General features: G+C 47.5%; 1 protein-coding gene across 1 annotated transcript; it reads left to right on the top strand.

Annotated features, from left to right (window-relative positions):
• The first annotated feature begins 576 nt into the window (after nucleotides 1-576).
• Nucleotides 577-26,096, top strand: ARHGAP19 (Rho GTPase activating protein 19). The gene is made up of 12 exons (XM_015633780.2): nucleotides 577-642; nucleotides 12,774-13,039; nucleotides 16,972-17,052; nucleotides 17,384-17,593; nucleotides 18,153-18,379; nucleotides 18,888-18,974; nucleotides 19,906-19,971; nucleotides 20,704-20,892; nucleotides 21,567-21,665; nucleotides 22,259-22,351; nucleotides 22,820-22,888; nucleotides 23,368-26,096. Exons 1-12 carry the CDS (start codon nucleotides 581-583, stop codon nucleotides 23,422-23,424), a joined length of 1,506 nt encoding a protein of 501 aa, XP_015489266.1. The 5' UTR covers nucleotides 577-580; the 3' UTR covers nucleotides 23,425-26,096.
• The last annotated feature ends 958 nt before the right edge of the window (nucleotides 26,097-27,054 follow it).

Consider the following 27,054-nt stretch of genomic DNA (forward strand, 5'->3'; position numbering starts at 1 on the left):
ACATTAATTCCTAGTCCCCTCAGCACTCCAGTCTAGAGTTTCAGTTGTTTCTAAGTTGTCTTTCTGTAGTTGCTACCTGAGCACAGCAAGTGTGCAGGGCCACGAGGACCCTGGCTGTGAACACGGCAGCTGCCTTCACCCACAAAGGGGAAAAAAGGGGGAATAAAACTGCTCTTACCGTGTTTATATTCTCTATTTGTCCTTGAGGGAGAGCAGTAATAAAAAACACTCAAGCCGAGATGGGAATTGCATTTTATGGTGTAACTCGTGTTTCCTGGAGCACTTGGTGCGGCCTCTGCAGGCCGGGGGTCCGTCACGCACCGTGTGCGATTCCCGCAATGGCGGCTTGCGGCCCCGCTCTGCTGCCGTGCCGGGGAGCTCAGCACCGCGCCTCCGGCCTACAACTCCCAGCATGCCGCGCGCCGCACGGGTGGCCGTTCCCCCGCACCCGCCCACTCGTGCGCGCGGATCGGCCGTTGCCCGTTCGAACCGGCCAATAGCGGCGGGGCGGTGCCGCTCGCAGCCAATGGCGTCGCGCAGCGCCAGCGGGGCGGGGCCGAGGGGGTGGCGCGGCGGGCCAATGGGCAGGCGGAGCGGCAGGTATGAGATGGCGGCTGCAGCACCGGCGGCCGGCGGCGGCAGGTAGGAGCGGGATCCCAGCACCCCCTGGCCCCGTCCCGGCGGCGCGTTCTCCTCGGCCCCTCAACGCCGTTTTACGGGTCGGGCACCCCGTACCAGCCGGTGGGCCTGAGCCGGAATGTGCGCCTCGGCCCGCCCACTGCGGCGCTGCCCGTGAGAGCCGCGCCGTAGCCGCTGCCGCGCCGTCCGCCTCTGCCCCGGCACCTTAACGGAGCTGTCGGGCTCAGCGTTCCGGCGGCTCCGGAGCTCGGCCGAGCCGCCGCGCCGTCCCGCGGGGGTCGCGGTAGAACTCGGTGTCCCCGCGGCGCTCGTGTCCCCGCGGGCTGTGCAGCATCCCGGTGCTGCATTGCGGGAAAGCGCCGCCCGCTCCTCTGCAAGGGGAGAGATCCCGCCCCGGGCAGGGGGTGTTCCCGGGGGGGTGACGGGGCACCGTGCCCGCCGTGCAGCTCTGCCCGGCCCCGCTGTGCGGGGGCCCCGCCGGGCTGGCTCGCTCCTCCTGCAGCCGCAGAGCCGGCGCCGAGCGCTTGGCAGTTGCGAGGTTTGGTAGGGTGATGGCACTGTATGGACTTGCTTCGCATCCAGCCCTTCTTCTCCTTCGCTTTGTCCGCTTTGCGCGCGTTATTCTGCCTTTCCAAACGCACAAGCGATGTCAGCTTCACATAGTTCACCTTTAGTTCATACTTCTGTATGCATCACCATTCTGTTCCTGCTGCAATAAAATAGCAAGGTCTGCATGAGCACCTCGCTAGAGCAGTGTTGTGTCGCATGATTGTTAAAAGGCTGCAATACCTTCTCTTTTTTTCCCCTTTTCTTTTTTTTTTTTTTTTTTTCCCTCCTCCTGTATGCGTGCTGTGCAGCTGCAAACTGCGTATCCTTTAAATGGAAATTCTTGTAGATGAATAAACACAGTTGAGGGCTGATGCCTGATGCTCAGCCTGATTCACAGTGGTGCCGTCCGGCTCACTGCTGAGTGGGACCCATCCCACTTGCTCTGCTGATCTGGCAGCACCGCTGTGGTGCCTGGGTTGTGGCAGAGCATTGCCCTGGAAAGAGGGATGAAGAGATGGTGCTCATTGCAGCGTATTTGGACAGGGAGTACCTAAAATGCTGGACCTGGCCAAGGGATGTGTATGCTCAGTACATCTGATTCTGAAAATGCCCTTTTGGATAAAGTATTTTTAACATGGCCTGGATCAGCCTAAATGACTAGATTTATTTTTTTTTCTATGTTGGCAGTTGTCCTTAGGATGTATTCCCTCGCTCTTTATCCCCCGTTCTCCACAACCGATTGTGCTAATGCAAAGCCTGAAGTACAAGTTTTCCTCCAGCACCGCCTGTCACCCACAGGTAGCGCTAGAAAATCGATCTCTTGCTTTGCTGGTCTGTCACCACACAGGCCGCAAAGCTTGCTTTTTTTTGGTGCTTTTGCCCCCGTTTCCTCTCATCTGGAGAGAAGTGCAAGTTAGCTAGTAAAGCTTGCATGCTGTGCGTGTGGTGGTATAGCACGCTGGGTTAAAGACTGGAATTAAAAGCTGGTTGTCCTAAACTCCTTACCAAACATTACTGAACGCAATGAAAGATGATTTGTGTGGGTCTCTCTCTTCTGTTTGTGGTCTCTCTAACCTCTGCCTGGTTCTTAATAACTGAGAATGAAAATTGCAGTGTGCCAGAGTGCTCAACTTCAAAGGAGAAACATCTGTCTGTTTAATGAATGCATTTAATGTTGGACTCAAGCAGTGCCTAAATGCTTTGCCAGGTACTCATGTTGGCCATTTGATATGGCAGAAGGGAAACAACAGTGGGTCTAGATGAAGCTGGGAAAAGCCATAAAGCTTCTTGCTAAAATGGTTTGATAGAGTGGCACTGCACAACTGGACATCAAGAGCTCACATTGTAAACAGGTTATGAAAGGAGACACAGTTGCCATCTGTGTTTTACTGGAAATAGGAAAATGTTCACTGTCAACATGACTTGATGGCAAAAAATCAAAGTGACTTGCTGAGGGTCAGGCAGAGAAAATGGTTGATTTTAGAGTTAAAGCCAAGTCTGAACACATGGCTACTTTTCTCTGAAGATAGCCTGGGAGCTGGGGACAATCTTATTCACACATTCCCTTTTCCACAGCCCTCATGAGAATCTTTGAGACCTAGACTTGTGTTTGACCCCATACTCAGTCCAAGTCCTGTGAGGTACCCATCTGAACTGCACTCAAGGCCATGTTGTATTTGCAGTATTTTGATATGTTTGCATGTAACACCCTGTCCTGTTCCCATCCAGGGTGGGATGGGCTTTGACAACAGGATCCTTGTTCTGCTACACTTCAGTTTATTGTCTGTTTGCATGAAGGGGGAGCATTGCTTCCCACATAGCCCAAAGCAGCGTCTGGGTCTCCTTGCCAGCCTGGTTGTTGCCTTGTTGCTGTGTGCACATTTACATGCCTATGAAAATGTCACAGAGCTTCGTTATCACTCCTTTAAAGGTGCCTGGGCATTTAGTTCAGTCTGAAACTGAAGCACTGAGTGCTAAACACTGCTGGGAAATCAAATGCCTTGTCCTAAAGGTCAAAAGTCCTCAGTGTGTGTTGATTTAATAAGTGACATGAACAGATGGAAAGGAGACAGGGCAGCATGGAAATGTTGGCTAATGTCAAATTGTTGCACTGAAGTCGAGTCCATCTTGGAAATACTGTCCCTCTGTATGTTGGGTTGGGCTCCTGATCACAGCTGAGGCCCTATATTTTCCAGTTGTTTTGGACCTAGCTTGTTCTGTATGATCTCATTTTCACTTGCCCTTCAGCTGGAGGCAGGAGCAGGGAGCTGAGGCCCTTTCCTTGCCTTGCACTGGGCTGGGTTCAGGCACAGCCCTGCTGTGCTGCTGCTGTGGAGGTTGTTACCAAACCTGCACTGTGGTCCTGGGGACTGACACCATGGGCTCCCAACTCACAGGGGTCTTGGAGTCAGCATGGGCAGAGAAATGGGAGGAAATGTGGCTGCTTGGTGGGATAAATAGGCTTCACAGGTCTGGTGTGTCCCTGGCCTCTCATCCTGGTAATACATTACACTTACTGTAGCGTCTGACAAGAGCATTGGGCCCTTTGCTCCAAAGTGCAAAACCCTCATTCCTTGACTCCTGGCCTTTCTCACCTCTACACTAGGTAATTGCAATTAAGCCATCTAGAGTTTCTTCATAAATTTTATTTTCAGAAACTATAGATAGCAGGGAATGTGATAAGCTGCTTAATAATTGCCTGCCAGCTGGCTTACAGGAACTTTTAATGTGTTTGCTTTTGGCCTATAAAGCTCTAATAATTTGGACTCCAGCCAAAACATCCTTTCTTCTTGAGCAGTAATGTGGTAGCTCTGGTTTTCAGAGGCAGGAATTTCTCCGGGGAAATGGCATTAGTTTTCCTTTTTGTTTTTCTGGAGCTCAGGCTCAAGGTTGAAGCATAGCTTTATGGTTTGGGACTTCCATATGGGCATTCCTACAGCCCTGCTTGCAAGCTGTCTTACAGCAGGAGACAAGCATGCTGTGGCTCTCTGTGCCTTGGAGAGCAGGAAGCCTTTTAGGGAACATCCTCACAAGCTCTTGGGGCTTCCTGGAGCTCTCCTCACGCACATGCCACTCTGCATTCTCTTGAGTGGCCCCTGGAGCATGTATAAATATATCACAGTTCCCTGGGCTCTGCAGTGAAACAGTTGATCCAGACAGAGATGAGCTGTCAGGGATGGGAAGAGAAGCTGTATCTCACTAGAGTTGCACAAAGTGACACTGTAGGTTATTGTCATATGGATTCTGGTATCTGTGTACAGTGTTCCAGTTTTTGACATCCTAGCCTGCCCAGATCCCCTCCAAAAGCCCTAGGCCCCCATACTTCTCAGTTTGGTGAGTTAATTGGGCTGTTTTCTGTATCTCTGTCTCTCTGGTGCCGCATGCTGTGCTGCTCTGTGGCGGGCCCAGCCTGTTTATCTGTGTGCCTCAGCAGCCCTGACCAGATGTCACCAGCTTATTTAAATGCTGGCATGCATCCAGGTGTTCCTCATCACAATTCCAGCTTGTAAGAGTTTACACATCTGGAACAAGGGATGTGGCCTTTGACATACTCAGTGGTGTCTGCAGAGGACTGCTGATGAGGAGGGATTTGATGTGCTATCATCCTTTGCAAACACCACTGTGATATGAAACACAGATGCAAGGATGCAGCTTGTTCACTGCACCTTTGGAGCGTTCACTACACAGAAGTGTAGTGAACAAAACCAAGAGCTGTGATTCCTGGATACCTTCGTCCTCTGTGTTTGCCAGGCTGTGACTACAAAACCTCACCAACAGTACTGTGAGGAGCTGGCTGTGGGTCCTGACCCAGGTCTCAGTATCCTCTCAGTCCAGGAAAAGCAACTGCAGCTAAGCAAACCTGTGAGTGCTGCAGCACACTGTACACAAATTGTGGTGCTTTGCTCAAGCACTGGTCTACAAACCGATGGTGGGATGGGATTCCCAAATGTGTTTCTGGGCACCAGCTGGTGCTACCAATTTTGGGTATCATCTTGTGGGAGGGCTGGAGGAAAACATCCATCCTGCCTTGCTGGGTTGCTCTGAGTTCCCAGACTGGTTGCTTCAATAGCTCATTAACTTTGCTGTGTTATTTTTATGTGATTGCTTGATTTTTCATGTCACAAGTAAACCTGATTGTTATGGGTTGCTGTTTATAGATGGTAGACCTGCTCTGAACTGGACACTAGCTTGGAGCTACTGGACTGAGAAGCATCTAGATGGTGTGTCTTTGCTGGTCTCTGAACTCCATTTCATCCTGCCTCTGAAGGATGTCCTAGGACTCTTACCTTCTAGAGTAAGGGTGACAATCAGAGGTGCATGCAGCAGTTTTGCATTGCTAGAGGCCAAGGAGGTATAGGTAGGACTGGGCCATGCCTGTTACTGACTTCCATCCAGTACACTCAACATGAGGAAATAAAGAGGATAAAGACATTTTAAAATGAGAAGAGCAAGGGAATGCTATCATTATTGGCAACAGGAAAGTACCCAGCAGCACACTGGGGATATAGCAGACAGATGTTTGGTGGGAAATGGCTGTGGGGCTTCCTCAGGCTGTGTCCCACCCTGCACTGAGGGTCTGGATGTGCCACACAGTGCCCTGTGGCACTGCCAAGCTTCTCCAGCTCCCTGGCACAGCTGGCTTGTCTCTGCCTCACCAGCAGCTCCCAGCAGTGCATGGAGCTCAGCTCTTGCTGCCCCATGTCCCAGCCGTCCCTGCCTGATAGCTTTCAAACCAGCTCCTTTATGCTCAGTCCCATATCACCCCTTGTGCAAAAGCTGGATTTCTTCTAAATGTCTGCAGTGTGACCTGATTATTTTTCCTGTCCTTCCTCGCCCTCCTTTTTAATAGTGTCTACAGAAAAGCTGGCAGAGTTCAGTTATATCAGTCATGGTGACTGATAGTGCTGCCTCTTCTCTTGGGATTCCTTTTCTTTTCTGTTCCTCCAGCATTCATTTCAGATTTAGCTATCAGCCCTCTAAAGACAGGGTACTGCCTTTGTTCTGTTTGTACAGCACAGAGCACAGCAGAGTCCCCAGCTGTGACCGAGGTTCCCAATGCCACTGTGATAAAAGTGAGCAGATCAGTAACAAGAAGAGGCAGCTGCTGCCATCTAAAAAGATTCAGTTTTGGTGCTGGTTTCAGTGAAATCAGGATTGGATCTAAGGCTCTTCTTCTATTGCTGGTCCCAGTAGGAGTTTATATTAAAATAGAGACACAAATGCATTGACAGTCATGAGAATCAGAGCAGCATTCCTATTTAACACTGTTTGACTGTGTTAATCCGATCTTAAGGCAGACATATGAGCTTGCAGATCTTTAATGTAAAATTACTGGATTTTTGGTGATGGCTGTCTTTCTGCATTTTTTACAGGGTCTTGGGTAGTCAGCTGAGCCATCGCAGAGTGTGGGAGCACCCAGACCTGGGGTAGTGGCACTGGGAAGGAGACTTGATGAGGAGCAATGCAGTGAACGTGAAGTTCCTCTCTAAGGCACCCCTTGGTTCTTTCCCTCCTAGCACTAGAAGGCATCTGGATGCTCTGATGTTGTGATGGCTGATTGAAGTACTGCTTGATTGACTTTAAAATATTCCAGTGGCTATTATTAAAAATATCACAAAGAATTCACTCAGGTCAAACTTGAGAAATTTCATGCTGAAATGCAAATTTCTTGATGTTTCACATATATCAAGCTGTCTTGCTACTGCTGTTTTCTTTGACACTGGTAATATATTGCATTTTCATTTTCTTCCAAAGCACAGACCCCCCCACCCCTCCCAACCCTTTTATCTTTTCAGATAGGTCCATCTCCTCCAGGTTCACATCACAGATGTGTAGCCAATGCTGCCAAGATCTACTCTGAGTCCTTTATTGAGACAGAATTTGAATTCATAGATGATAGCAGTGACATTGGATAACCAATATACCTGGTTTCCAAAAGGTGGCCAGGAGTTGTATTTGTTCCAGGTTGTTGAGCACAGGCCACCATTAAATAACAGCAGCTTTCTTAGCCAGCTCCTTGCTGTTTAAATTGTATATTATTATCTGGTTCTCACAGCCAAAAGGCTGAATCACTCTGTGTAAGCTATTTAAATGTGAAGAAAGCAAAGCAGAAATTAAAAAGGCAGTGTTATCTCATAAGGCTTACTTATATCTAGGCTAGAGACAGTAGGAAAGGATTGGCACCCACTGTGCTGTGCACTGTGTACTCATCACAAAAGGACTCTGCCCCTCAAGACCTTATGAGTATAACCCTAGGCAAAAATTACTGCATGTTTTTCCTGACATTTTTCAGACGCTTATCAATCATCCTATGGAGAGTTAGGGTGCCAAGTCTGAGGCCTGAATGTGATCTTTGTTACACCATCTTACAAGAATGTCAGTCTGAAGTACAGCCCTCAAAGCAACTTTAACTGTGAAGTCACTTCTAATGTCTCTGCAGTCCATTCCCATTAGACTATTTTTATTTTTTTATTCTTTTTAATATAGGAAATAATTTGTCTTCTAATCCTTTTGTACTTAAAATGATTCCATATAATTCCACTATGGTTCTTTCATCTCTTTGCAAAATCTGGGATGGCTCCTATCTGGCTCTGGAAATACTGTCTTCAGACATCCTCATTAATTGATTCCTTACTCTGGCACAACATAGGAAACAATGCTACTTCTCCCTCCCTGGGGAAATCCGAGCCTGTGCGCATCTGTCCCACGTCCCTTTGTGCTTAGCCAGGCAGAGAATTGTTCATGTTTTGTGTTCTTCAGCACTGCCTGCTTATCACCCTGCTCTTAGTATTTGGTAGCAGCCTGGCTCTTTCCTATAATCTAAAGATTTTGTTATTATAGAGGGAGATTTTCTTCTATTATCTGCCTTATATTCAAAAGCTCTTTAATCCTTTTACTCCTATATGGTATAACTTGTCTACTGTGGTGTGTCTGAAGCATAGGGCCTTAGTGATGACATACAAAGTGTGCAAAATGGCACTGGAGATGCATTTTGCCCACTGAATTAGACACATCAGGCTCCTCTGAAATCTTTAGCTTTCAGTGTATCCACTTTCTCTGCTAGACAAACACAGCTGATGCCTTGCCCCAAAGGTACCTCTTCCTTTTCTTTCTTTCTTTCTTGCCTTCTGTTCTCCTTATGCTCTATTTCATGTTTCTTGAACCTTTCTTATGTCACATGTATAGACTTAGAACAATATCAAATCTGTGAAAGCCACTAAACCAGCTCCATCTCACCTATCCAAACGCAAGCTTGCTGCCACATGAAGTAATCTGCCTGCTTGCAGAGCTCTTGCACCACAGGTTTGATCCCCAGGTTTTGGCAGTTAAAGTCCCATTTTTGTCCTAGTTTCCAAGGCATTTCTCTGGCCTGGATCTAGTTACCTTAGGGATTAATTGATCCATCATGATTTTGACCTCCTGCACCATCCACTCCCCATGAAATGATGGGGCTGTCATGCCTGAAGCAAAAACGTTGTGTGTGACAGACAGCTTTCTTTGTGACTTGGCTGGGATCACAGGCTTTGCCTCTGAAGGATACTAGAATGGCAAGAATCTCAGCACAATATAGGACCCATTTTTTTTAATCTGCTGTCTTAATCGCAACCCTATTAGAACAAGGTTTTATTATTCATTGAGATTTGATTATATTCATGAGACTGGAGAGGAAGCTATTTATTCCTTTATTTTATTGTCTTTTGACATGTCGTAAAGCAGTCTGAGATCACAGCATATAGAAGATATAACTCTGTAATTGCAAGCAAGGCAAAAAAAAAAAAAGGCAATAAACTCCATGAATGCGTTTTTCTCCCCTTTGCTGCTGTTATATAAACTGTGAGTGTAGGTAGAGTACATCCATCTCCCTTTTTTAACATGAAAACAGCAGATGGGGCACACGGCTCTTTCTGAAGGTTATGGTGTGTGCAGCAGTGAGGATTGGCAGGGTTATTGTGTGTAAAGCCAGTGGGGGCTTTATCTTTGCTCAGAAATAGGGGTTTGCTTCACATTTCCATTTTGATTAGCAATAATGATACAAAAGCAAATTTTCTGTGCGAGGAAGAGCTGCTAATAAAGTGACCTTTCAAAATTAAGTAGCTCATTGAAGTGCCATATCACAATAAGCGTATACAAGGCTGGTCCCAGCTGCAGCAGGCAGGGAAACTGGACGGGAATCCAGAGAAACGTGGAACAGGAATCCTGAAGTGGATGAACAGCACATGATGGCAAAGCAATGATAGCAAGGAGCAATGGCCAGGTGCAGTTTCCAGCTCTGAGGGGCCAGTCTATGTGCTTTGTCTTTCAAAGGATCTGAAAGTGAAAGACAGGCACAGAGAGTGTTTCTATCAAGGTTTCTGGGCATGGTGTTGTGCAGTTAAGGGACTTGGCTATTGTCCTGCCAGTGCTGTAACATCGGTTGTGCTTGGATGCTGTTGGGAATGTGTTTGCATGGCTTTACTCATGGTAAACACAGGGTAGAGTTGGAACTATTTTGTGGATTCCTCTTGGATACAGGTGGAAAGCACTTAATACCACGCTGGTCCTAATTCAAAACTCTGGTTTCTATGTAGGAATTATTTGCAGTTAAACTCCAGCTACGCAGCCTTTGGCAAGAGACATGAATCAATTTGTCCAGCTTTTCTTTTCTGTTTTGTCCCTGTGTGAAGGCTGATGCCCAGTGTGTGCCAAGGGGGCCTTTCAGACCCAATAATGCGCCCTTGTGTCTCGTAGCATGCGTGGAATTTGCATAGGCTGTGCTGGGACAGGCAGGTTTCTTTTGTTGCTGGAAACAAGGAGCAAGTTCTTTTCCCTGTCTCTGCTTCCTAATGCCTCTTCAAAAGCTCTCAGCACTCATGTAAGAAATTTACTTTTTTCTATTTATTTTTGCATTAAATGTTGTTGGACTTTGTGTGACTTGTAACACGGGCTGTGCAGAGAAGTCATATCAGTCAGTGCTAGTTGACCAAATTGTTTAATTTTCTATCTGTGCATCTAGATATCTAATTGTCAGAGGGAAGAGATAATCTGTGATGCTTGATGTAACTGCTGCAAAGTATTTGCATATCTTCTCTGTGGGGAAACAAAACTGCTAGTGAGTGAATAACAGTGCATGGATCATTGCAGGCAGGGTCACTGGGCCTATACACTTGCTATTAACCCTTCTCAGGATCTGTATTGCCACAGAATGAGTTGTCATGGGTTTCAGGCAAAGGGCTTGCTCCACATTATGGGCAGAGTTGGCACTTGTTTGTGCATTGTAGCCCTATGCAATGAAATACGAATATGGTCAGATCAATTGGCAGTTGCTTTTTGGAAACTGATTCTTAATTGTTGCATTTTGGTCTTGATTTATTGCAGATAATAAACTGCTGAAAAACAGGCTGGGAGGTGCTCAGCAAAATATGGCTCCCATTTGGAGTCAGCAGTGTGCTTGCTAGGCCACTAAGCCAGGCAGCTGGGAGCCTTTAAGAGCTTTCTAAAATTTTAGATGACCTGGCAGATTGCCTTGCAGTCTGCCTTGCAGACCTTCTTCCTCTCGATCCTCTTGAAGGCGTCTTTGGCATCCGTGGAGAGCAGTGTAAAGGGGAGGGGGTTTGGTATGGATTCTCACGATGCAAGAGTTGCTGAGAGCCTCATTTCCTCTTGTTTCAGCAAGTGTCTTTCTTCTGTGGAGCCTGAGTCTCAGCTTCTGTTCTGTTATTCTGATCACGCATCCTGGAAATCCTGGAAGATAGTCTTTCAGGTCAAAAACATACAGCAGTAGCTCAGATAAGTGTTGTGTTCAGAGATAATGTGTGGAGGTGGGCTGGAGCTCAGGTGATTTGCCAGTATGTGCTTTGATGTCCTCCTGTTGTCAGCTACTGTCAGTTTACATCAGAACAGAAAGTTGCTGAGGTCTCTGAACCAGTAATGTTCTGTTTCTTGAGCCAATGGATGTGAGGTTCAGTGGGCTGCAAACGTGTTGAGCAGTGAGCAGGGATGCCCAGCATGGTCTGAACACAATGGCTTGGCCTCCACCCTTCAGCAGTGAGGAGAGGAAGATCAAGGTGCTCCAGTCTTCTGTAGAAAATCCTGTTTTGAAGGGAAAGCCTTCATGGGCTTGGCGGCGTTCAGCAGAGCACTTTCTGCCCCACATCTAAGGGACTGACATGATCCCTGGTACATGAACACAGCATCCCTGTTAACTGCGCACTCGACAGCTGCTCTTGGAAAAAGGTGTCCAGTGAGAGCTCACAGCTGAAGATGGATGTAGAAAGAGTTTAAATAAGAGCTAAAGAATGGTTAAAGGATTGGGGAATGTCACTGGGTGAACGCACACAGTATATGCAAGATGAGTGGGTAGGCATCCTCCTCCCAGAGCTCTGGAAGAACTGGCACATCCATTCCCAGAGCCAGGCTGTCACTATAGCTGAGTATGAAATCAGGACAGCTCATGACTCAAGAATAATGACACAAATTCTTACTTTTAAATAAAAGAGTGACGGGAGAATCAAGCTGGGCAACTTTGGAATGCCATTACCAAGTACCATAGAGGTAGATAGAAATTGTGATAAAAGCTAAGTATGAGCATTAAGAGTGCTGATTAACATGAGATATCTCTTTGATAACTCCTTGATTTGATTTTCAACATGGGAAATGTACCTATCCTTTGGTAAGGATATCTGTTTGAGATATCTCTTAGAGCCGTCTCGGGTGTATCCCTTTTCCCATGCCACATGAGAAGCTATGAAATGAAAAAAGTAGGTGTCAGTAGAGAATAGGGAGGTCAGATAAAGGGCATGAAGGGATGACAAAGAGCTAATAGCTGGATGCGCTGAAAAGGGATGATCTAGGTGAAAAGTTAGTAGGGATTTTGCATGGCTCATGACAATGTTCTCACTTGCTCCAGACTCAGGGTGCAGAGCTGGCAGAGAGCAGTAACCAAAGGGTTGGCAGCATGTCACCTGGGAACATTTGACCACACCCACAGCAAAACTGAGGGTTCAGTGGTATTGCACATTTATAACCTTAAAAACAAAGTCCCAGGACATGGGAACTAACTGTTGATAGTATTTGTTGATAGAAAGATAGGTATGATAGAATGGCTGAGAATGGAACTGCTGAGTGTAAGCTGGCAGTTAATAAAAAAATTTAGATTGTTTTTCAGTCTTCCAGGCCACTGGGAGTGAATTTCTGGGGAGGAAGGGAGATAAAACCAAACTTATTTAGGACTTAAAGCAATAAGTTGATGTAAAATACTGGGTGTCATCTCTGCCAGAGCTAGTATGATGCAGATACAGTGAAACAAGTAGTAGAGATGTAGATGTAGTGTAGGCTTTCATTGGGTGTTGCCACGTGTTGCCTATGTCATCATCACACTGTGGAGTTCTAGTCTTAGGCTGTATTGTACAAACAGTCCAGAAATGATTTTGCTCCATAGGGAAATGTAACTGTGCTGTGCTGAACACTCACCAAAGTCAGACAGTGCTGTTGGTGTAGACTGGTAGCTCCTGTGTCAGCAGATGTCTCCTTCAGGGCAGACCAGCTGGATGTAAAAACCAAAGTGATGAGGAGTTACTGTATTTTTTTCCCCTCTTTCTCTTTTTCAGTGATGCCATCTGCAATTTTGTCATCTGCAATGACTCCTCCCTCCGCAGCCAGCCGATCATCTTCAATCCTGACTTCTTTGTGGAAAAGCTGCGCCATGAAAAACCAGAGGTGTTCACAGAGCTGGTTGTCAGCAACATTACCAGGCTGATTGATTTGCCTGGGACAGAGCTGGCCCAGCTAATGGGAGAGGAGGACCCAAAGCTGCCTGGGGCAAACAGCACAGCCTCTGGATTTTTTCGTTCTCTGATGTCTCTGAAGCGCAAGGGTGAGTATGGATGGCATGAAGTCTGGTGCCCACCTTTAGAGGGATGCTGGACATCATTTGTTACATTCAGTTTACAAACTTTCAGCCCATAGTTTTGAGCTGGTGTGGAATGCTTAATACTATGGTTTCATAATCTCTGGGGATGCCACTTCTAGAAAGGAGAAAAACAGGCCAGGAAATTGATCCCAGAAATGCCCTGCACTTAGAAAATACCCTTCTTCTGGGATTATTGCTGTGGTGTATGGCAGGCTGGCTTCCTTCAGTGGGTCAGCTGCCCACTGTGCAGCTGTAAGCACCTTGCATCCAAATGCTAGTGCTGGTCTCATCCACATCTCAGTCCAGTGAGCCAGTGACAAAGCTCTGCAGACTGACTGATGAAGCCCAGGTTCAACTCTGGCAGGTGACATAGCTCTTACTCTCTTAGATAAGCATTCCACCGGAGTTTTCTTCTCCTAAACTGACTATTATCTTCTCTCAAGTTTAGCTTTCTTGGTTCTGAAATGTTAGTCCCAGGCCCTTTGCAGTAGTCTTCTTTTGAGCATCGTTGTGTTCAGATCCTTTCCTCTTCAATGGCTGTTTTTTGTTGTTTTTTTACCACTCTGTTTTGTTGAAACTAAAAGGGTGTTCTAGGTCTCTGTGTGTCTTCTCCTGCTTTTGCCCACACTCAAGTTGGAGCCTGGTTGTCCTGATAAGTTCTGTTAAACCTTCTCAGTCATCTAGACAGAAGCAGCCTCCATCTGGGCTCCTCACATTCCTCCTCAGCTCTGGTTTCCCAGCTTAGACTGGCTGGCTGCTGGCAGAGAAGCTGTGAGCTACCTTCAGATGTTGGCTGCCTGAGGTTGAACACTTCTAATTAGTCTTCCCCTTCCTTTGAGCAGTTCTGCTATTGTGAATAACTCAGAAAAGGGAGCTATTGCTATGGCATAGTTTGACTACAGCTTTTTTCTGTCTTCAACCATTATATAATTTCTCTAAGTGTTTCTGATTCTACCAAACCTATTCCTCCATTGTGTTTCATAAGGACAAGTTTTGCAGCCCCACTGATCAGGCAGAATTTTCTGGTGGCGCCTTCAACTCTCCACTTCTGTCTGACCAGGCAATAATTCTGCTACATACACTCACCCTAGGAAAATAAAATACTTCAAATCAAGTCTTTTAGCATCCTTAGATGAGAATTACTTAATTTGCTGCTCCATAATAACAGATCTTTGTGCTGCCTCTAAACTGCTCATACCTGTGCTCATACCTGTTACTGCTTCTGCCTCTTCCCAGAGAGTAGCAGAACACCTTAAATTCAAGTACTTGCCACTCGACAAACAGAAATGAGTAACCAAATTGAAGAAACTGTTTTCTTAGTGTGTATGTAAACCCCCATGTTCTTGTCAAAACCTTCCAGCGGGGGCTGGTGAGCCTTCCCCAGCTCATTTTTTTTATTAAATTATGTGTACTCTGTTGGAGCACTGCTCTTATCAGACCTGACGTCTCCTGCTAACTCTCTTCCCCTAGAGCTCTGCCTTCCCCCATTCAGATGTCTCCATGGCCGTGTGTCACTACAGCTAGCAGATGTTTCCAAGTCTGCTGGCTGCACTCCCAGGCTGCAACGGCAGTGTCTCCCAGCATTGACAGGCACTGTCTGTGAACTCCTTGGCCAAACTCTGAGAAAAAGAAGTTTGTGCCTACAAGAAAATCAGTTTCATGTACTGTGTGTTTCATCTTGGAGCCATCATTTGTTTTTCTTCATGTTATAGACCAGCTAGAACAAACAAGTTGTATTTTTTCCAAGCCAGAGGCCAAGGACCATGGAGCTCAGAGCTGATCAAACTGCAAATACTTACAACTCCTTTGAGCATCAGGAAACTCAATCTCATGCTGCTGCTTAGTTTCAGAAGCAATCACACAATAACATCTAAGCCTCTGTAATGCAGCATCCATTCTTCAGACACGTCTTTCAAGTTTCTTTGAGAATCAAATTCGCATTCAGATACCAGCTTCTGACTTCAAAACTAAATTGAATTTGTCAGGCCCTGTATGTCTCAAGAAGATGTATTTTCCTCTTCTATTCCTGGCCACTGTTGATTCTATCTGTTGAATGTCTAATGAGTCTAGTTTTCTTCAAGGACAAGAATCTTTTGCCGATCATTCTCTGCCTTTGCACTGAAACCTTTCAGATCTTTCGTGTGGATCAAGAGCTCACATTGCTCTCCTTTCTCTTGCAAGAGTGAAGCATGTGCTTTATCAGAGTGAGGTCAGAAAGTTCTTGATTTAACAGGAGGCTGGAGTTCCTGGTGGCTTACCATGTATTTCAGAAGTCCTGGAAGAAAGCATAACATTCTTCAGGCGGAATAAATTTAGTTACACAGGATGGCAGCTAGAGAAGTGCATAGGGTTAACCAGGTCTCTCCCTCGTGCTGTGAGCATCAACACCACAGAGCAGTAACATCTGTAGTACAAGAGACCAAAAGCAAGTAAAATCAAAATGAGATATGAGAAGGAAAAAAAAAAAAAGCAAGAGAAAGCTTGTGGGGGAGATAACTTTTATCATACCAGCCAATGCAATGCTTGGATTGCTGGGCTATCAGCTGTAGCAATAAGGAGAGAAACCTTCAGTGCAAATGTCCAGCCTGCCCTCAGAAGTGACCCATGTTCCTGGCAGTCTGGTCATGGAGAAGGGAGGAATATTCTTTTCTTACATCTGTTGTCTCTTTGAAGCCTAAGTACAAGGGCAGGACAAACCAGCTCTATACCTGGTTCCAGTTCTCAGTCCCAGTCAGCATGTTGTGGTACATCTATCCAGTTTCTTGTCTCCAATCCAAACCTATTTGCACCTGAGGGAAGAAGTGTGGTGCCCAGAGTTCTGGCTGCCAGTGAAGTCTCTGGGATTTATCTCCACTTTCTGAGGGACAGATCATACTAATTATGTGTGTTCGGCAGAAAAATCAACTCAGTAGCAAGGTTGCATTTATTATAAAACACTGTCCTCCTGGATAATCACTGTCTCACCTGGCAAGTTCCTCTGTTGTCAAGAAGAGTATTCTACATTGGTTAAACAAATTCCATTCAGTTAAATGATGAGAAACATTTCTTATCTAATGTTTCCTTCCCTGCAGGAATCCCCTTCCTTTCAGCTCAGTTGCTTCCATCTTTTGGGACTATGGTTTGTGTTATTTACTGGAGTTCTGGAGCTTGCAGTTCATGCCTAATCTCAATCCCATGAGATGGGAACAGACTCCAAGAATGAGAGAAGCCCATCTTATTATTTTGCTATTCTTCTGCCTTGTTCAGCTTTCATGATTTACTCTTACCAGGACAGCTGAGAGAGATTGGGAGAGAGATTCACTGGGATGAGGAAACTCCATGTTTTATCAATGCCTGAAAAGGAAGCTATTGTGAGCCAGTCAGATTATGTCTGCTCTCCCCAGCAGGGCTTATTTGCCTCTCCCATAAACTCATAGCTGCAACTCTTCTTTCTGCTCCACTTTACGTCAAGCCACAGTGAGGATTAATCTGGATGTTCCTTCTTTCATGGTGTGGAGTGTGCCAATGTGTCCAGGCTCTCACATCTGCCTTTCCCACTTTGCTCTTTTCATAAGGTCTAAGATTGCAGATTCTATGCCATTTTAAACTGAAGCATCTGTTCTGGTGTTGTTTTTTCTTCAAGGGCTAGAGAATATTTGCTTTAGCTGATAAAAGCTGTAATTAAAGTGAGGTAAGAAGCAGGATGATGAAGCCCATGTGAGTACAGCATGGTGAGATGAAGTGACTTATTTTGGAGTGTTTGTGATATATCACATCTATGAGGGTCCTTGTGACCTTCACCCTTAACATTTTGGGACACTGGTTTTTGCATGTTGAAATCCTGTTCTTTGGGGAGCATTAATTTCTGTGGCTGTTGGGTTGTGAGCTGCCTGAGCACGCTGTCTTCTGTTCTGCAGAGAAAGGGGTGGTGTTTGGCTCACCGCTGACAGAAGAAGGCATTGCACAGGTTTCCCAGCTAATCGAGTATCTGCACAAAAGTAAGTGGCTCTGTTTGCTGTCTTCCTCTCCCCATGGGTATCTGTCTGGCCCACCTCAGGTCTCTGCTGCAGACAGAGAGACAAGAGTGAGCTCTCCAGCAGCAGGAGTTTGGGACTGCACCAGGCAAGTGTTCCCCAGAATTGCCTAGCAGATCTGTTGGTTTATTTCCCTCAATACAAGGACTTTCTCTACTGATAGGAAACAGTTTGAAGCCGTGTCTCTGAACACAGTTCACTGAGATTTGCTGTCAAGCTCTGGAAAGAGGAGGGAACTGCTTTAGTAAGAACCTCTGATTATTCAGGACCCTTTTTTCTCCCCTCTGCTGAGCAGATCTAAGAGCAGAAGGCTTGTTTCGAGTGCCAGGCAACAGCATCAGGCAACAGATCCTCAAGGATGCTCTGAACAGTGGTACAGATATTGACCTGGACTCTGGGGAGTTTCATTCCAATGATGTTGCTACCCTACTTAAGATGTTCCTGGGTGAATTACCAGAACCGCTGCTGACACACAAGCACTTCCATGCCCATCTTAAAATTGCAGGTGAGTGGGCAGCAAGAGGCAGTAATGGGCAGAAAGACTGGAATTTGCCTCCTGGAAAGCATGCTAGGCTGTGTAGAGTATTCCTTAAAAGCAGTGTAAGAAGGAATCTTCCTGCCACCTCAGCCTGGTGATGGAAAGGCTAGAGCTGATTAACAAATCAGACCAAGTCTGTCTGGACCATTCTTCTCTTAGATACCACAGTGATAAAGCCCACAGTGATAACCTGGGTCTCCATCTGCTTTATGTCTGGGGTTGTGAGCAAGTTGTGGTTTTCTGTGTATTTAATAACTGTTATTGAACTACCTTATGTGAACTTCCTCCATCTTGCCTTCAAGCCATCACAGCTCTTAGCAGCTCTGTTGTTCTGTGGGAGGAGTAGCATAGATTAACACATCAAGTGGGGAGCTTGGGAGCTGGGAGAAAGAGAGATGGGGGGGCCAAGAACTGTGCAGGGTTTGTAGGAGATCTGCATATGAAGAGGAAAGGATAAGCAGTTGCAACAGACTGCTCTGAGGAAAGGTAATGTATGTCCTTCATGTTCTGCCTTGTGATTTGGCAGACTTGACGCTGTTTGATGAGAAGGGGAATAAGACCAGCACTCCAGATAAAGAGCGCCAAATTGAAGCCCTCCAGCTGCTGTTTTTGATCCTTCCCGCTCCCAACCGCAGTCTGCTCAAACTGCTGCTGGACTTGCTCTACCAGACAGCCAAGAAGCAGGACAAGAACAAGATGTCTGCCCACAACCTTGCCCTCATGTTTGCACCCCATATCCTATGGCCCAGAAATGTAAGCAATGCCTCAGTGTCTGTGGGTGGGTAAAAAGCAAAGGCTTGGCAGGGGAAAAACCAAGATGAGATGGTTAAGTACTGACATAATGATGTGAGGGTTGGAGGCTGTGATGGAGAGGTGGGAGCCTCCTGGCAGGACTCATTCCCAGTGTTCAGCCCAGACCTGCCATGGGTCTCATTTGCAACTTACGCATCTTCTTTTTCAGTAAAATTGAAAGCACAGGATAGTCATGCTTCTTAGAATGTCAGCTCCATCCAAGAGAGATCTTGCAGATCTCTCTTCAAGGTTTCTTATGCTGCTGGTGAACTGTTTGGCCACAGAGTTATCTGATTCTCCTCTCAGATCAACTTTGGCTCTGTGAGCCCTGCTGTTGGCATGCTATAAGCCCTGCCTGCCTGTCATCTCAGAGTAGATCTGCTGTGGCACCATGTGTGTCTGTGTTCCAGAAGAGACCCCTCCTTCTCCCCTTCTAATGGATGCACCTTTGGCTGTGTCCCCTTGCCAGGTGACAGCAAATGACCTTCAGGAAAATATCACAAAGCTAAACAATGGAGTGACCTTCATGATCAAACATTCTCAGAAACTCTTCAAGGTAAGTGTGCTTTGGCATCTTGCTCTCCTGCCTCCATCACCAGGAGACTGAATGCCCCTTGTCCAGACAGATCCCACATGCTGAGTGTATATTCTGTGGACTCTCTTCTGCGGCAGGAGAAGGAGACTTCCTACAAGAAACTGTGCCTACAGTGACTAGGGAGGAGGTCTTTGCTGGGCAGACAGCCCTGGAGGTGGCTTTGCCAGGGCAGGTCAGCAGCACGGTGCAGTGTAACACTCCCCTCTGCTGGACACCAGCACCTGCTGCCCGGCAGGAAACCTGGCTCCCAAGGGCAGGTACACACTGGGCTGCACTCAGGTTCTGGCAGGATGAGGAAATGGAAAATATTTGTCCTGCCTGAGTGCTGCCAAGAGGAGAATACCTGATGGAGTGGGTTGTTTTGTTGTGAATTTCTCTGCAAATGGTCATCAGCCCAGTGTTGGTACAGGCACTGTCCAGCTCTGAGCAGGGTGCTGTGGTAGGACAGCCAGGAGTGTGGGGCGTTCAGCTGTTTCCATCCAAGGAAATGTTTCTACAATGGACAGTCTCTTGACTTCCCAAGGCCTTCCTGGTCACTGGAGGCATATGCTCGCTGCAGAGTCCTCTCATGGAGAGTTCCCTTTCTACCTTCCTTGTCAGGCCCCATTTTGGCCAGCTCAGAGCTGGGGCAATTACTTAGAGCAGGGTTCCACAGGAACTTTTTCCTATTCTGAGTCCCACTTGTGCTCATTGTCTACATGTAAAGAATACTGTGAACAGGGAATGCACTGGGGACATGAAGTTCCATGGCTTTGTTTGCCCAAAATGGCTGAGTCTTGATACAAGTGGCTTGTGTTGTACGGTTGAAAAACAGCTCTTGCTGGAGCCACTGTTGCCCCAAGGCCAAAGATGTTAAAGATAGATTTGGCCTGTTCTCTGCTCATCCTCACAGGCTCCGGTGTACATCCGGGAGTGTGCCAGGCTGCACTATCTGGGATCCAGAGCCCACACATCAAAGGTAAGGCCAGCAAATGCAGCGCCTGCCCTCCATGAAAGAGCAGAGGCTGTGATGCTATGAAAGGATCTTTGTGAGTGACAGAAGCTGAAAACAAACCAAGTAATGAAAGAGGATCTGTCAGAGGGCAGGAGCAAGAGAAGCATATGGTGTGGTAGTGCAGGCGGCTGCATTAGGGAAATTGGACAGAGTTGAAGCATCTGTTAATCAAAAGCACAGGGAAGGAAAGCTATGAGCCCCTGTTTAGCAGCAAACCTGCTCCCTGTGCCCAGTACATGCAGCACCTGCTCCTTCACAGGGCTGTGCCTTCCAAACAGACAGACATACCTGCTGCCATGGCCAGGAAGCTTGGCAGAAGCGCTGAGATAAAGGCTACTTGCTGCTACTGGGACAACATTTGTGTCTTGCCAGCAAATGCTTCCCTGCCTCATGTAGCTGCAGAAGAGGGAGGATGCATGGCAAGGAGCGGCACTGACCCTTCTCAAGCCTGGAAGGGCTTCTGCAGCTCGCATCTGGGAGGGGAGGGAAGAAGCAATGGGGTCACCTTTGTATTGCTGTCACCTCTTCCTGGCACAGGGCCTGCTGATGCAGTGCTGCTGCAGAGGGGTAGGGAAAACACATCCCTGTGCATTCACTGGGGTTGAGGCAGCTCACGAGACTCTTCCTAGCCTGGTTCAGATGGGTGGCTCGTTGGGATTAAAGCATGGCAAGCGACTCCTGTCTCCGCTTTCCCAGGATGACCTGGATTTGCTGACGTCTTCTGGCTCCAAGGAGCTGCAGCCCCTCAAGTCTCAGAAGCGAAGCCGGCTGGACTCTTGCCATCAGGAGGAGACCCAGCAGCGCACGGAGGAGGCACTAAAGGAGCTCTTCCACCACGTCCACAACATGCCTGACTCTGCAAAGAAGAAGAAGCTTATCCGGCAGGTAGTGTGGGGAGGAAAGATATCTTGGGGTGTGCTTGTTAGCATAATCCTGGGCCCAGGGCTAAAGACAAGCTGTTATGAGAGCTGCTCCTAATCCTGGGCAGGCTGGGGAAAGTTGGCTCTGGGCTGTGTAAGGGGCAGAGCTGTCAGAAGACAGGAGGAGTAGGTGTCCTGGATGTTGCTGTACCAAGCAGTGCTTTTGAGCTCTGTTTTTCAAGCTAAAGACTTGCTAGCCAGCAGTTTCCCAGTCCTGATCATGGCCTTCCTCCCTCAGAAAGGGAAAAGGTTCTTCCCCTGTTGCCTGCAGAGAGTGGACAAACTGGTCTCCTCTTGGTCTCAGACAACTTGCTGCACCAGACAGACTGGTCAATATGGTCAGCACCAGTCATGGCTGCCAGCCTACAGCTGCTGCCCAGGCTTCTTTTTTCTCACAGCATCTGCTGCTTTTGGTTAATCTGGTAGCCAGCACAAAGCACCTTTGCACCCAAACTCCCTGTAATCCTGGGTGGAAGGTCTGGCCTTCCTCTGCTTTCTTCCTCCTGCAGTTCTGAGTTGCTCCTCCATTTTAGGGGGTGAAGGAGAGAAACTGAGTTCTGGGACAGCAGGTAGAGCAGCACACAGCAGTAATGGACAGGTATAACTGTGCTAACATACTGCCCTCACGTTTTCTCCTAGTTTAATAAGCATCCAATAGCTTTGACTCCTGGCTCTGATGTGCCCACCTCCCCAGCACCGCGACGCGCCCGCTCGCGCTCCTTCAGCGGCCTCATTAAGGTAAAAGCATCCTCTGACCTTTGCTCTCTGCTGTGAATTTCTGATGTTGCTTTTTGCTCCTGCCTTTCCCTGCCTTGAATGAGACCATCAAAGGGTAGGGACTCCTCAAAGTATTGCCTGACAAACAACACAGATCCACTGGTGCAAAAAAGGCAGCACAGTGACAATAAGCCTTGTTAGTGTAAAATGTAATTATCTTGAAACACATGGCTGTAGGATCTATGCATCTTTCTGGAGAATTGATTGCTTCCTGAGATGAGATGAGGGTTGACAGAGAGCTGGTCATGTAGTCTAGCACGTTTGCATGGGTTTTAGTACATTATGGGCTGCCCTACAGCAGCATGTACCTGCTTCTGACAGGCTGAGCTCCTGGCCAGGCCTCAGGTCAGCTTCCAAACCCTTTACAATCAGGCAGGCTCAGCCTAGTGGTGTGGTGTTTCATGTGGTTCTGCTTTGCAATCTTTGTCCCAGCTTGGCTTCCTTTTTTTCTTTCCCAGCATTCAACTACTTACCAGCAACGCATCCTGCTCCTTCCTTTTCTTTTTTACTTTGCACTCTAAGCACTAGCCAACAGCCCTTTCTTCTTACAACAGCGGAAAGTTTTGGGAACTCCAGTTATCCTGGAGAGGAAGAGCAGGGATACCACACCAGAGCCTGTGCGGGTCAGCAAAGAGAATGTCCAACTGGTAAGAGCTGCTCCCAGCACCACTGAAGCTGCTGGTGGGGAAGTGTGTGAGGGGAGTTTGAGTGCAACCTCAGCAATCCCTGGGGAGCTGTTCTCTGCCCAAGAGAAGGGTTCCAAGCTTTTTCTATATGATAAAATAAGGTCCAGAGAAGCTGCTCTGAGGAGAGCTGAGCAGCTGGCAAGAGCAGCATCAGAGCAGGGATGACAGCACTGGGCCTCTGCTCCAGTCTTGTCTCTCTGGCTGTATCCTGCCCTGGGGCATTGTCTTGTGCCCCCTTCCCTCTCATCCTCCTCCACAGGTTGTACAAAGCCTACTGCCTGTATGCAGTAGGGCTGTCCCTTGGCCCAGACAAACCAAGGGTGGATATGGGTGATAGATGCTCTTTGGTGGTACAGACTGCTCACAGGGAAGGCTGTGGATGCCAGTTCATTCACTAGCTCTCTACTCCTATCGGCCTCTCTTGTCTAGTTACAGAAATGTGGCTCTCCAGCTCATATGTCCCAGGCAAAGCTGAAGTCTTTGGAAGGCCAGAAAGAGGTGAGACACTTCCTCTTACCCCCCATTCCTCTTCCTATAGGAAACCTGGTGTGCTGAAACCTGCCGAGGTGACAGCACACACTCAAGGCTCTGTGACAGCTGTGGTGCCCCAGCTCGTAGCAGTCTGCCCTGTGCTGAGCTGCAGGCAGGTGACGTGCTGGAAACCAGACCCTGAAGGGTCTTAGAGCCCTTCTGCCTGTGAGTTGGCAGGCTGGCTGTTGCAGGAAGCTGAGGGAAGCTGGCAGCACAGGGTAGTGCTAACAGCCTGTCAGGGTGGCTGACGGTGGGACAAGAAGTTGGTGCAGCCCAAGACTGACTGCTGTGTTTGTGCCTGTCTGCTCACTGCCTCATCTAGAGCTTTAGCAAAAGGTGTGGGAGGCTGACACCAGGGAAGGGTCCTTGCAGGGGAAGAATGTCTACCTTCTTTTGCATGGTATTCTGTGTCTCAAGCATTCAACTGCTCTCATTCTCTGCTACAGGGATCCTGTAGGCGCATGCGAGCCCGCCTGCTTTCCAAGGATTCATCATCCCTCTGAACCGCCTCGCACCCATGCATGGGTGGGGATTGCCCAGCCTCGCAAGCTGTGAACAGAAAATGTGCTGCACTGAGAGGGGAGTGCTGCAGGCTCACAGCAACCCTCACCAACACAGCAGCACGCTTGAAACTGGACCTTTGCAAGGATTGCAGGGATTCATTTCTTTCTGTATATAAATTATATTTCATTCTACTATGGGGCAAACCACTATCTAACCAAAACTTGTGCAGCATGTCTGACCTGCTGGCTCTGGGAAGAGCTGGAGTGCTTGCTTACAAGGAGAGCCCTGTTCACTGCAGGGCTCTGTGTGCACTCCCAGCTTTCTCTCTAATGTTGCTAGGCTGTATTTTTTTGCTTTTCTGCGCTGAGTTTTTAACACATTGGCTTGTTTTTGCTTCCTCCCCCCTGTTAACAGTGAGAATGATGGGCTGTGACCCTTACCCACATCCTGACACCTAAGCTTGCCTCCAGTCCTCCTCTGGAGGCATGCCCTTCTCTGCTTCTTCTTGGCTCCATTTTGCTCTGCTGTTTCCAAAGGGCTGAGGAGCACAAGCGGTACAGAGCACAGGATGGGCCTGGAAGGAGAGGCTCTGGATGCCATCTTTTTGAGTAGGGCCTGGGGAAAGCAGCTTCCCCAATAAACTCATCCCTCTATTTTAGCTTGAGCTGGAGGCAGCTCTTGTTCACTGCCTTCATGTTTCAGTGGCACAGTTCTGAACAACGAGTGTCTTGACTTGGTGTTCACCCAGGGAGGCTTAAGCTGAGGAGAGCAAGAGACAGGCAAAGGCTATCTGGGGCAGAACAGCCTAGTCTTTGGGAGTTAGGATGCCTGGGGATAGCAGAGTCTTATGGCTGTGTGTGAAAGAGAAAAACAGTGTGAGAGGCAAGAGAGGGCTCCATCCATTTGTGATCTGCTGCAAATGGTGACAAAGGCTTTGGCTCAAGATATCTGGATGGCTGGTAAGGCAGCTGGCTTATTAGTCATTAAACTGGGGAAAAGGGCTGAAGCTGGGTTCAGCTCTTTGGTCTGAGCTGCAGAAATGAGATGAGACCTTCTAGATACAGGATAAACCCTAATCACAGCTGGCCAATGTCAGCAGTCTTGTTAAGCCAAAGTGCTCCAGTAAGCCAGTCTTGCCAAGAACCTGTCTGCAAGCACTCTGAGGTAGGATACACACAGGGTCACTACTGTGAAATAAAGATTTAATCAGCTGGGGGACCATCTAAACACTTCTCAGCCCTTCTCAGCAAAGCAAATAATCGCTGGAATCCAATTATATTTGTCTTTTAATCTTTAAGAACCAGCAGCCAGCAGGAATTAGAGCTCTGCTCTTGACAGCTTTCTGAAACAACTGGTGGCAGGAGGTGTGAATATTGGGATATGAGCAGGGAGTTCAGTCTGATTGGCTGGAGCTGTTAGAACAGGGCATTGGAGCCCTGTGCAGCTTAGCTGGAATTTGTCACTTTTTTTAATTGTGATTTTTTTTTTTAAAGATACAAATCTTTGTGCTGCTCTGTGCAAAGGGTGGTTTTTGGTACTTTATCAGGGATGCTTGTCCCCAGTCTGACTCCAAGCTGGAAATATAGGGGGTAGGGAGACTGTGTAGATGTGTGAGTTGGGAGTTGCTGGTGTTAGGAGCCTCTGTCACAGCAAAGAAAGAGCTGTGGTTCTTCAGGGACCAGACTGATGATGATGCTGTGAGGAAGGGCAGAGGCTATTTGCTGTGGTATTAGTATGTGCTTTTTGGATGTATCTGTAATCGTTCCCTCCAGAGGCTGAAGCTGTTTATGTGCTTTTCTCTGAAGGGCACCGTGTTTTTCTGACTGCACTTCTGCCCTGTCCCTCCAGCCTGCTGTTAGCAGAGACTTGGGAGTCTCAGCTTTGCCTCTGAGCAGAGATGAGGCACAGACAAAGGTCAAGTGGCCCCACAGGGAGAGCTGGATCTGCTCCTGCTATCTCTGCTCTTACTTGCATTGGGGGCAATTGCTGGGTGAAGCATTTGTTCACTCCTCTCTCCCCATTGTTCCTGCTTGGTGTATCTCATATCTCTCTGTATGGGTGACTGCTTGGCAAGGCAGTCTTGTACCTAAAACTAAATACACTGCTCACATATAGATGAGATGAATGTAACTCTCCACTGTCCCCCCTTACTGATGGCTCAAGTTCAGGGGCTCTGTCTGGCTTCTGGCACAGCTGAGATTTGTTCAGCTCTAAGAAAAGTTACCTATGGGGCATTGGCCAGGCCTTCTGCATGTGTCAGATGCTTTACTTGCCAAGAGGGTGGGTGCTGTCTCCAGACAGAGCAGTCCCAGGAGGGGTTCAGAGCCCTGGGCTATATACTGTGGTGCTGGGCTTGCCATGCTGTGGATGGTGGTGGCTGAGATTCCACCCCTAGGACTTTGGCTGTTGCAGTCCCAATGCATTCACACTGTCTCCCAGGCACGGGAGAGTTTTTGTCATGCTTGGATATGTCTCGTTTGTCTGCCCTGTGCAATGACTCATAAGAATGCTTCTTCCCAGAGCAGCCGCTAACTGTTCCCAGAGTCTATCATTTCCAAAGTATTTTTAATCTTTGTCCTTATTTATATACGCTATGTCAGTACTGTTGCAGACTGTTGCCTTTCTGTGTGTTCATGTGAAAACACCACATTAAATGCTTTTATTTTTAGTGGTTTTGCTTGATGGCTTAAGCAATTTATTTGGGACAACAAGGACTCCAATTCATCTTCAAAAAGAAGGAAATGTGTGCTTAGAAGCCCAGAGCTACCACTCTTAAATGTGGGGGTGTTTGGTGAGGTGCTGCCCACCTGCAGGGATGGCACTGGCCTCCCATGGCACTAGGGCTTGAAAGCCTCTGGGGTACTTGCATGACACAGGGTGACCAGACAGGCTGTCTTTCCCTTGGAAGTATGAAGTTGGACCTCTTCTTTTCCTGTCTTCCCCCTGCTGTCATCTAGGGTGATGGGAAATCAGGTTTACAAAGAACACTTTATATAAATAATGGATCAAATGAATAAATTTTTCTCTGTAGGGCCATTCTTCTCTTGCCGCTCTTGGCTGCCGAGAGAAGATGCTTTCTGCTTGCATTTTCTTTTCCTCCTTCTTAATAATGGCGTCTCAGATTTTATGCAGATTATTTCTCTGTGAAGTTCTTCCACGTTTGAAATGCCCTGGGCTTGCCTGCCATAGCTCAGACACTCATTAACATCCTCACCATGGAATTGAAAAACAAGCAGGAGAAGGAGCAGCACGGCGCGTTTGAAAGCGGCGCTGCCTTCCTGCGGGCTGAGCCCCAAGCGAGCCCCCTTCTCCTCCGTGGCTGCAGTTGGGTGTCGTGGGAATGGTGAGTCCCATCTCCCTGGAGCTCGGGGAGCGGGAGGCAACGGGTCTCTGTGCACTTCAAAGTGGGCAGGAGAGTCCAGAGAGACATTTCTTTTCTTGAACATGTTGAACAAAGGAATGCAAAAACTTACAACAGCTATCTTCAATGCTGAAAATCCAAATATCACCCCCCTGATAAGCTGTGATTCAAAGTGACAGCTTTATCTGACTTACATAATTTAAAAAAATTAGTGGTTTTTGGCTTCTGAAGCTACAATCCAAGCACTTATGCTTGACTGCAAGTGAAA

Source organism: Parus major, chromosome 6 (genome assembly GCF_001522545.3).
Source record: "Parus major isolate Abel chromosome 6, Parus_major1.1, whole genome shotgun sequence".
NCBI lineage: Eukaryota > Metazoa > Chordata > Aves > Passeriformes > Paridae > Parus > Parus major.

What these genes read in the sequence shown, in the direction of transcription:
- ARHGAP19 (XM_015633780.2), top strand. Translation starts at nt 581, where the DNA reads ATGGGCAGGCGGAGCGGCAGGTATGAGATGGCGGCTGCAGCACCGGCG. An exon ending in TGCCCATCTTAAAATTGCAG is followed by an intron (nt 17,594 to 18,152) that starts GTGAGTGGGCAG and finishes GTGATTTGGCAG; the next exon opens with ACTTGACGCTGTTTGATGAG. An exon ending in AGAAGAAGCTTATCCGGCAG is followed by an intron (nt 20,893 to 21,566) that starts GTAGTGTGGGGA and finishes GTTTTCTCCTAG; the next exon opens with TTTAATAAGCATCCAATAGC.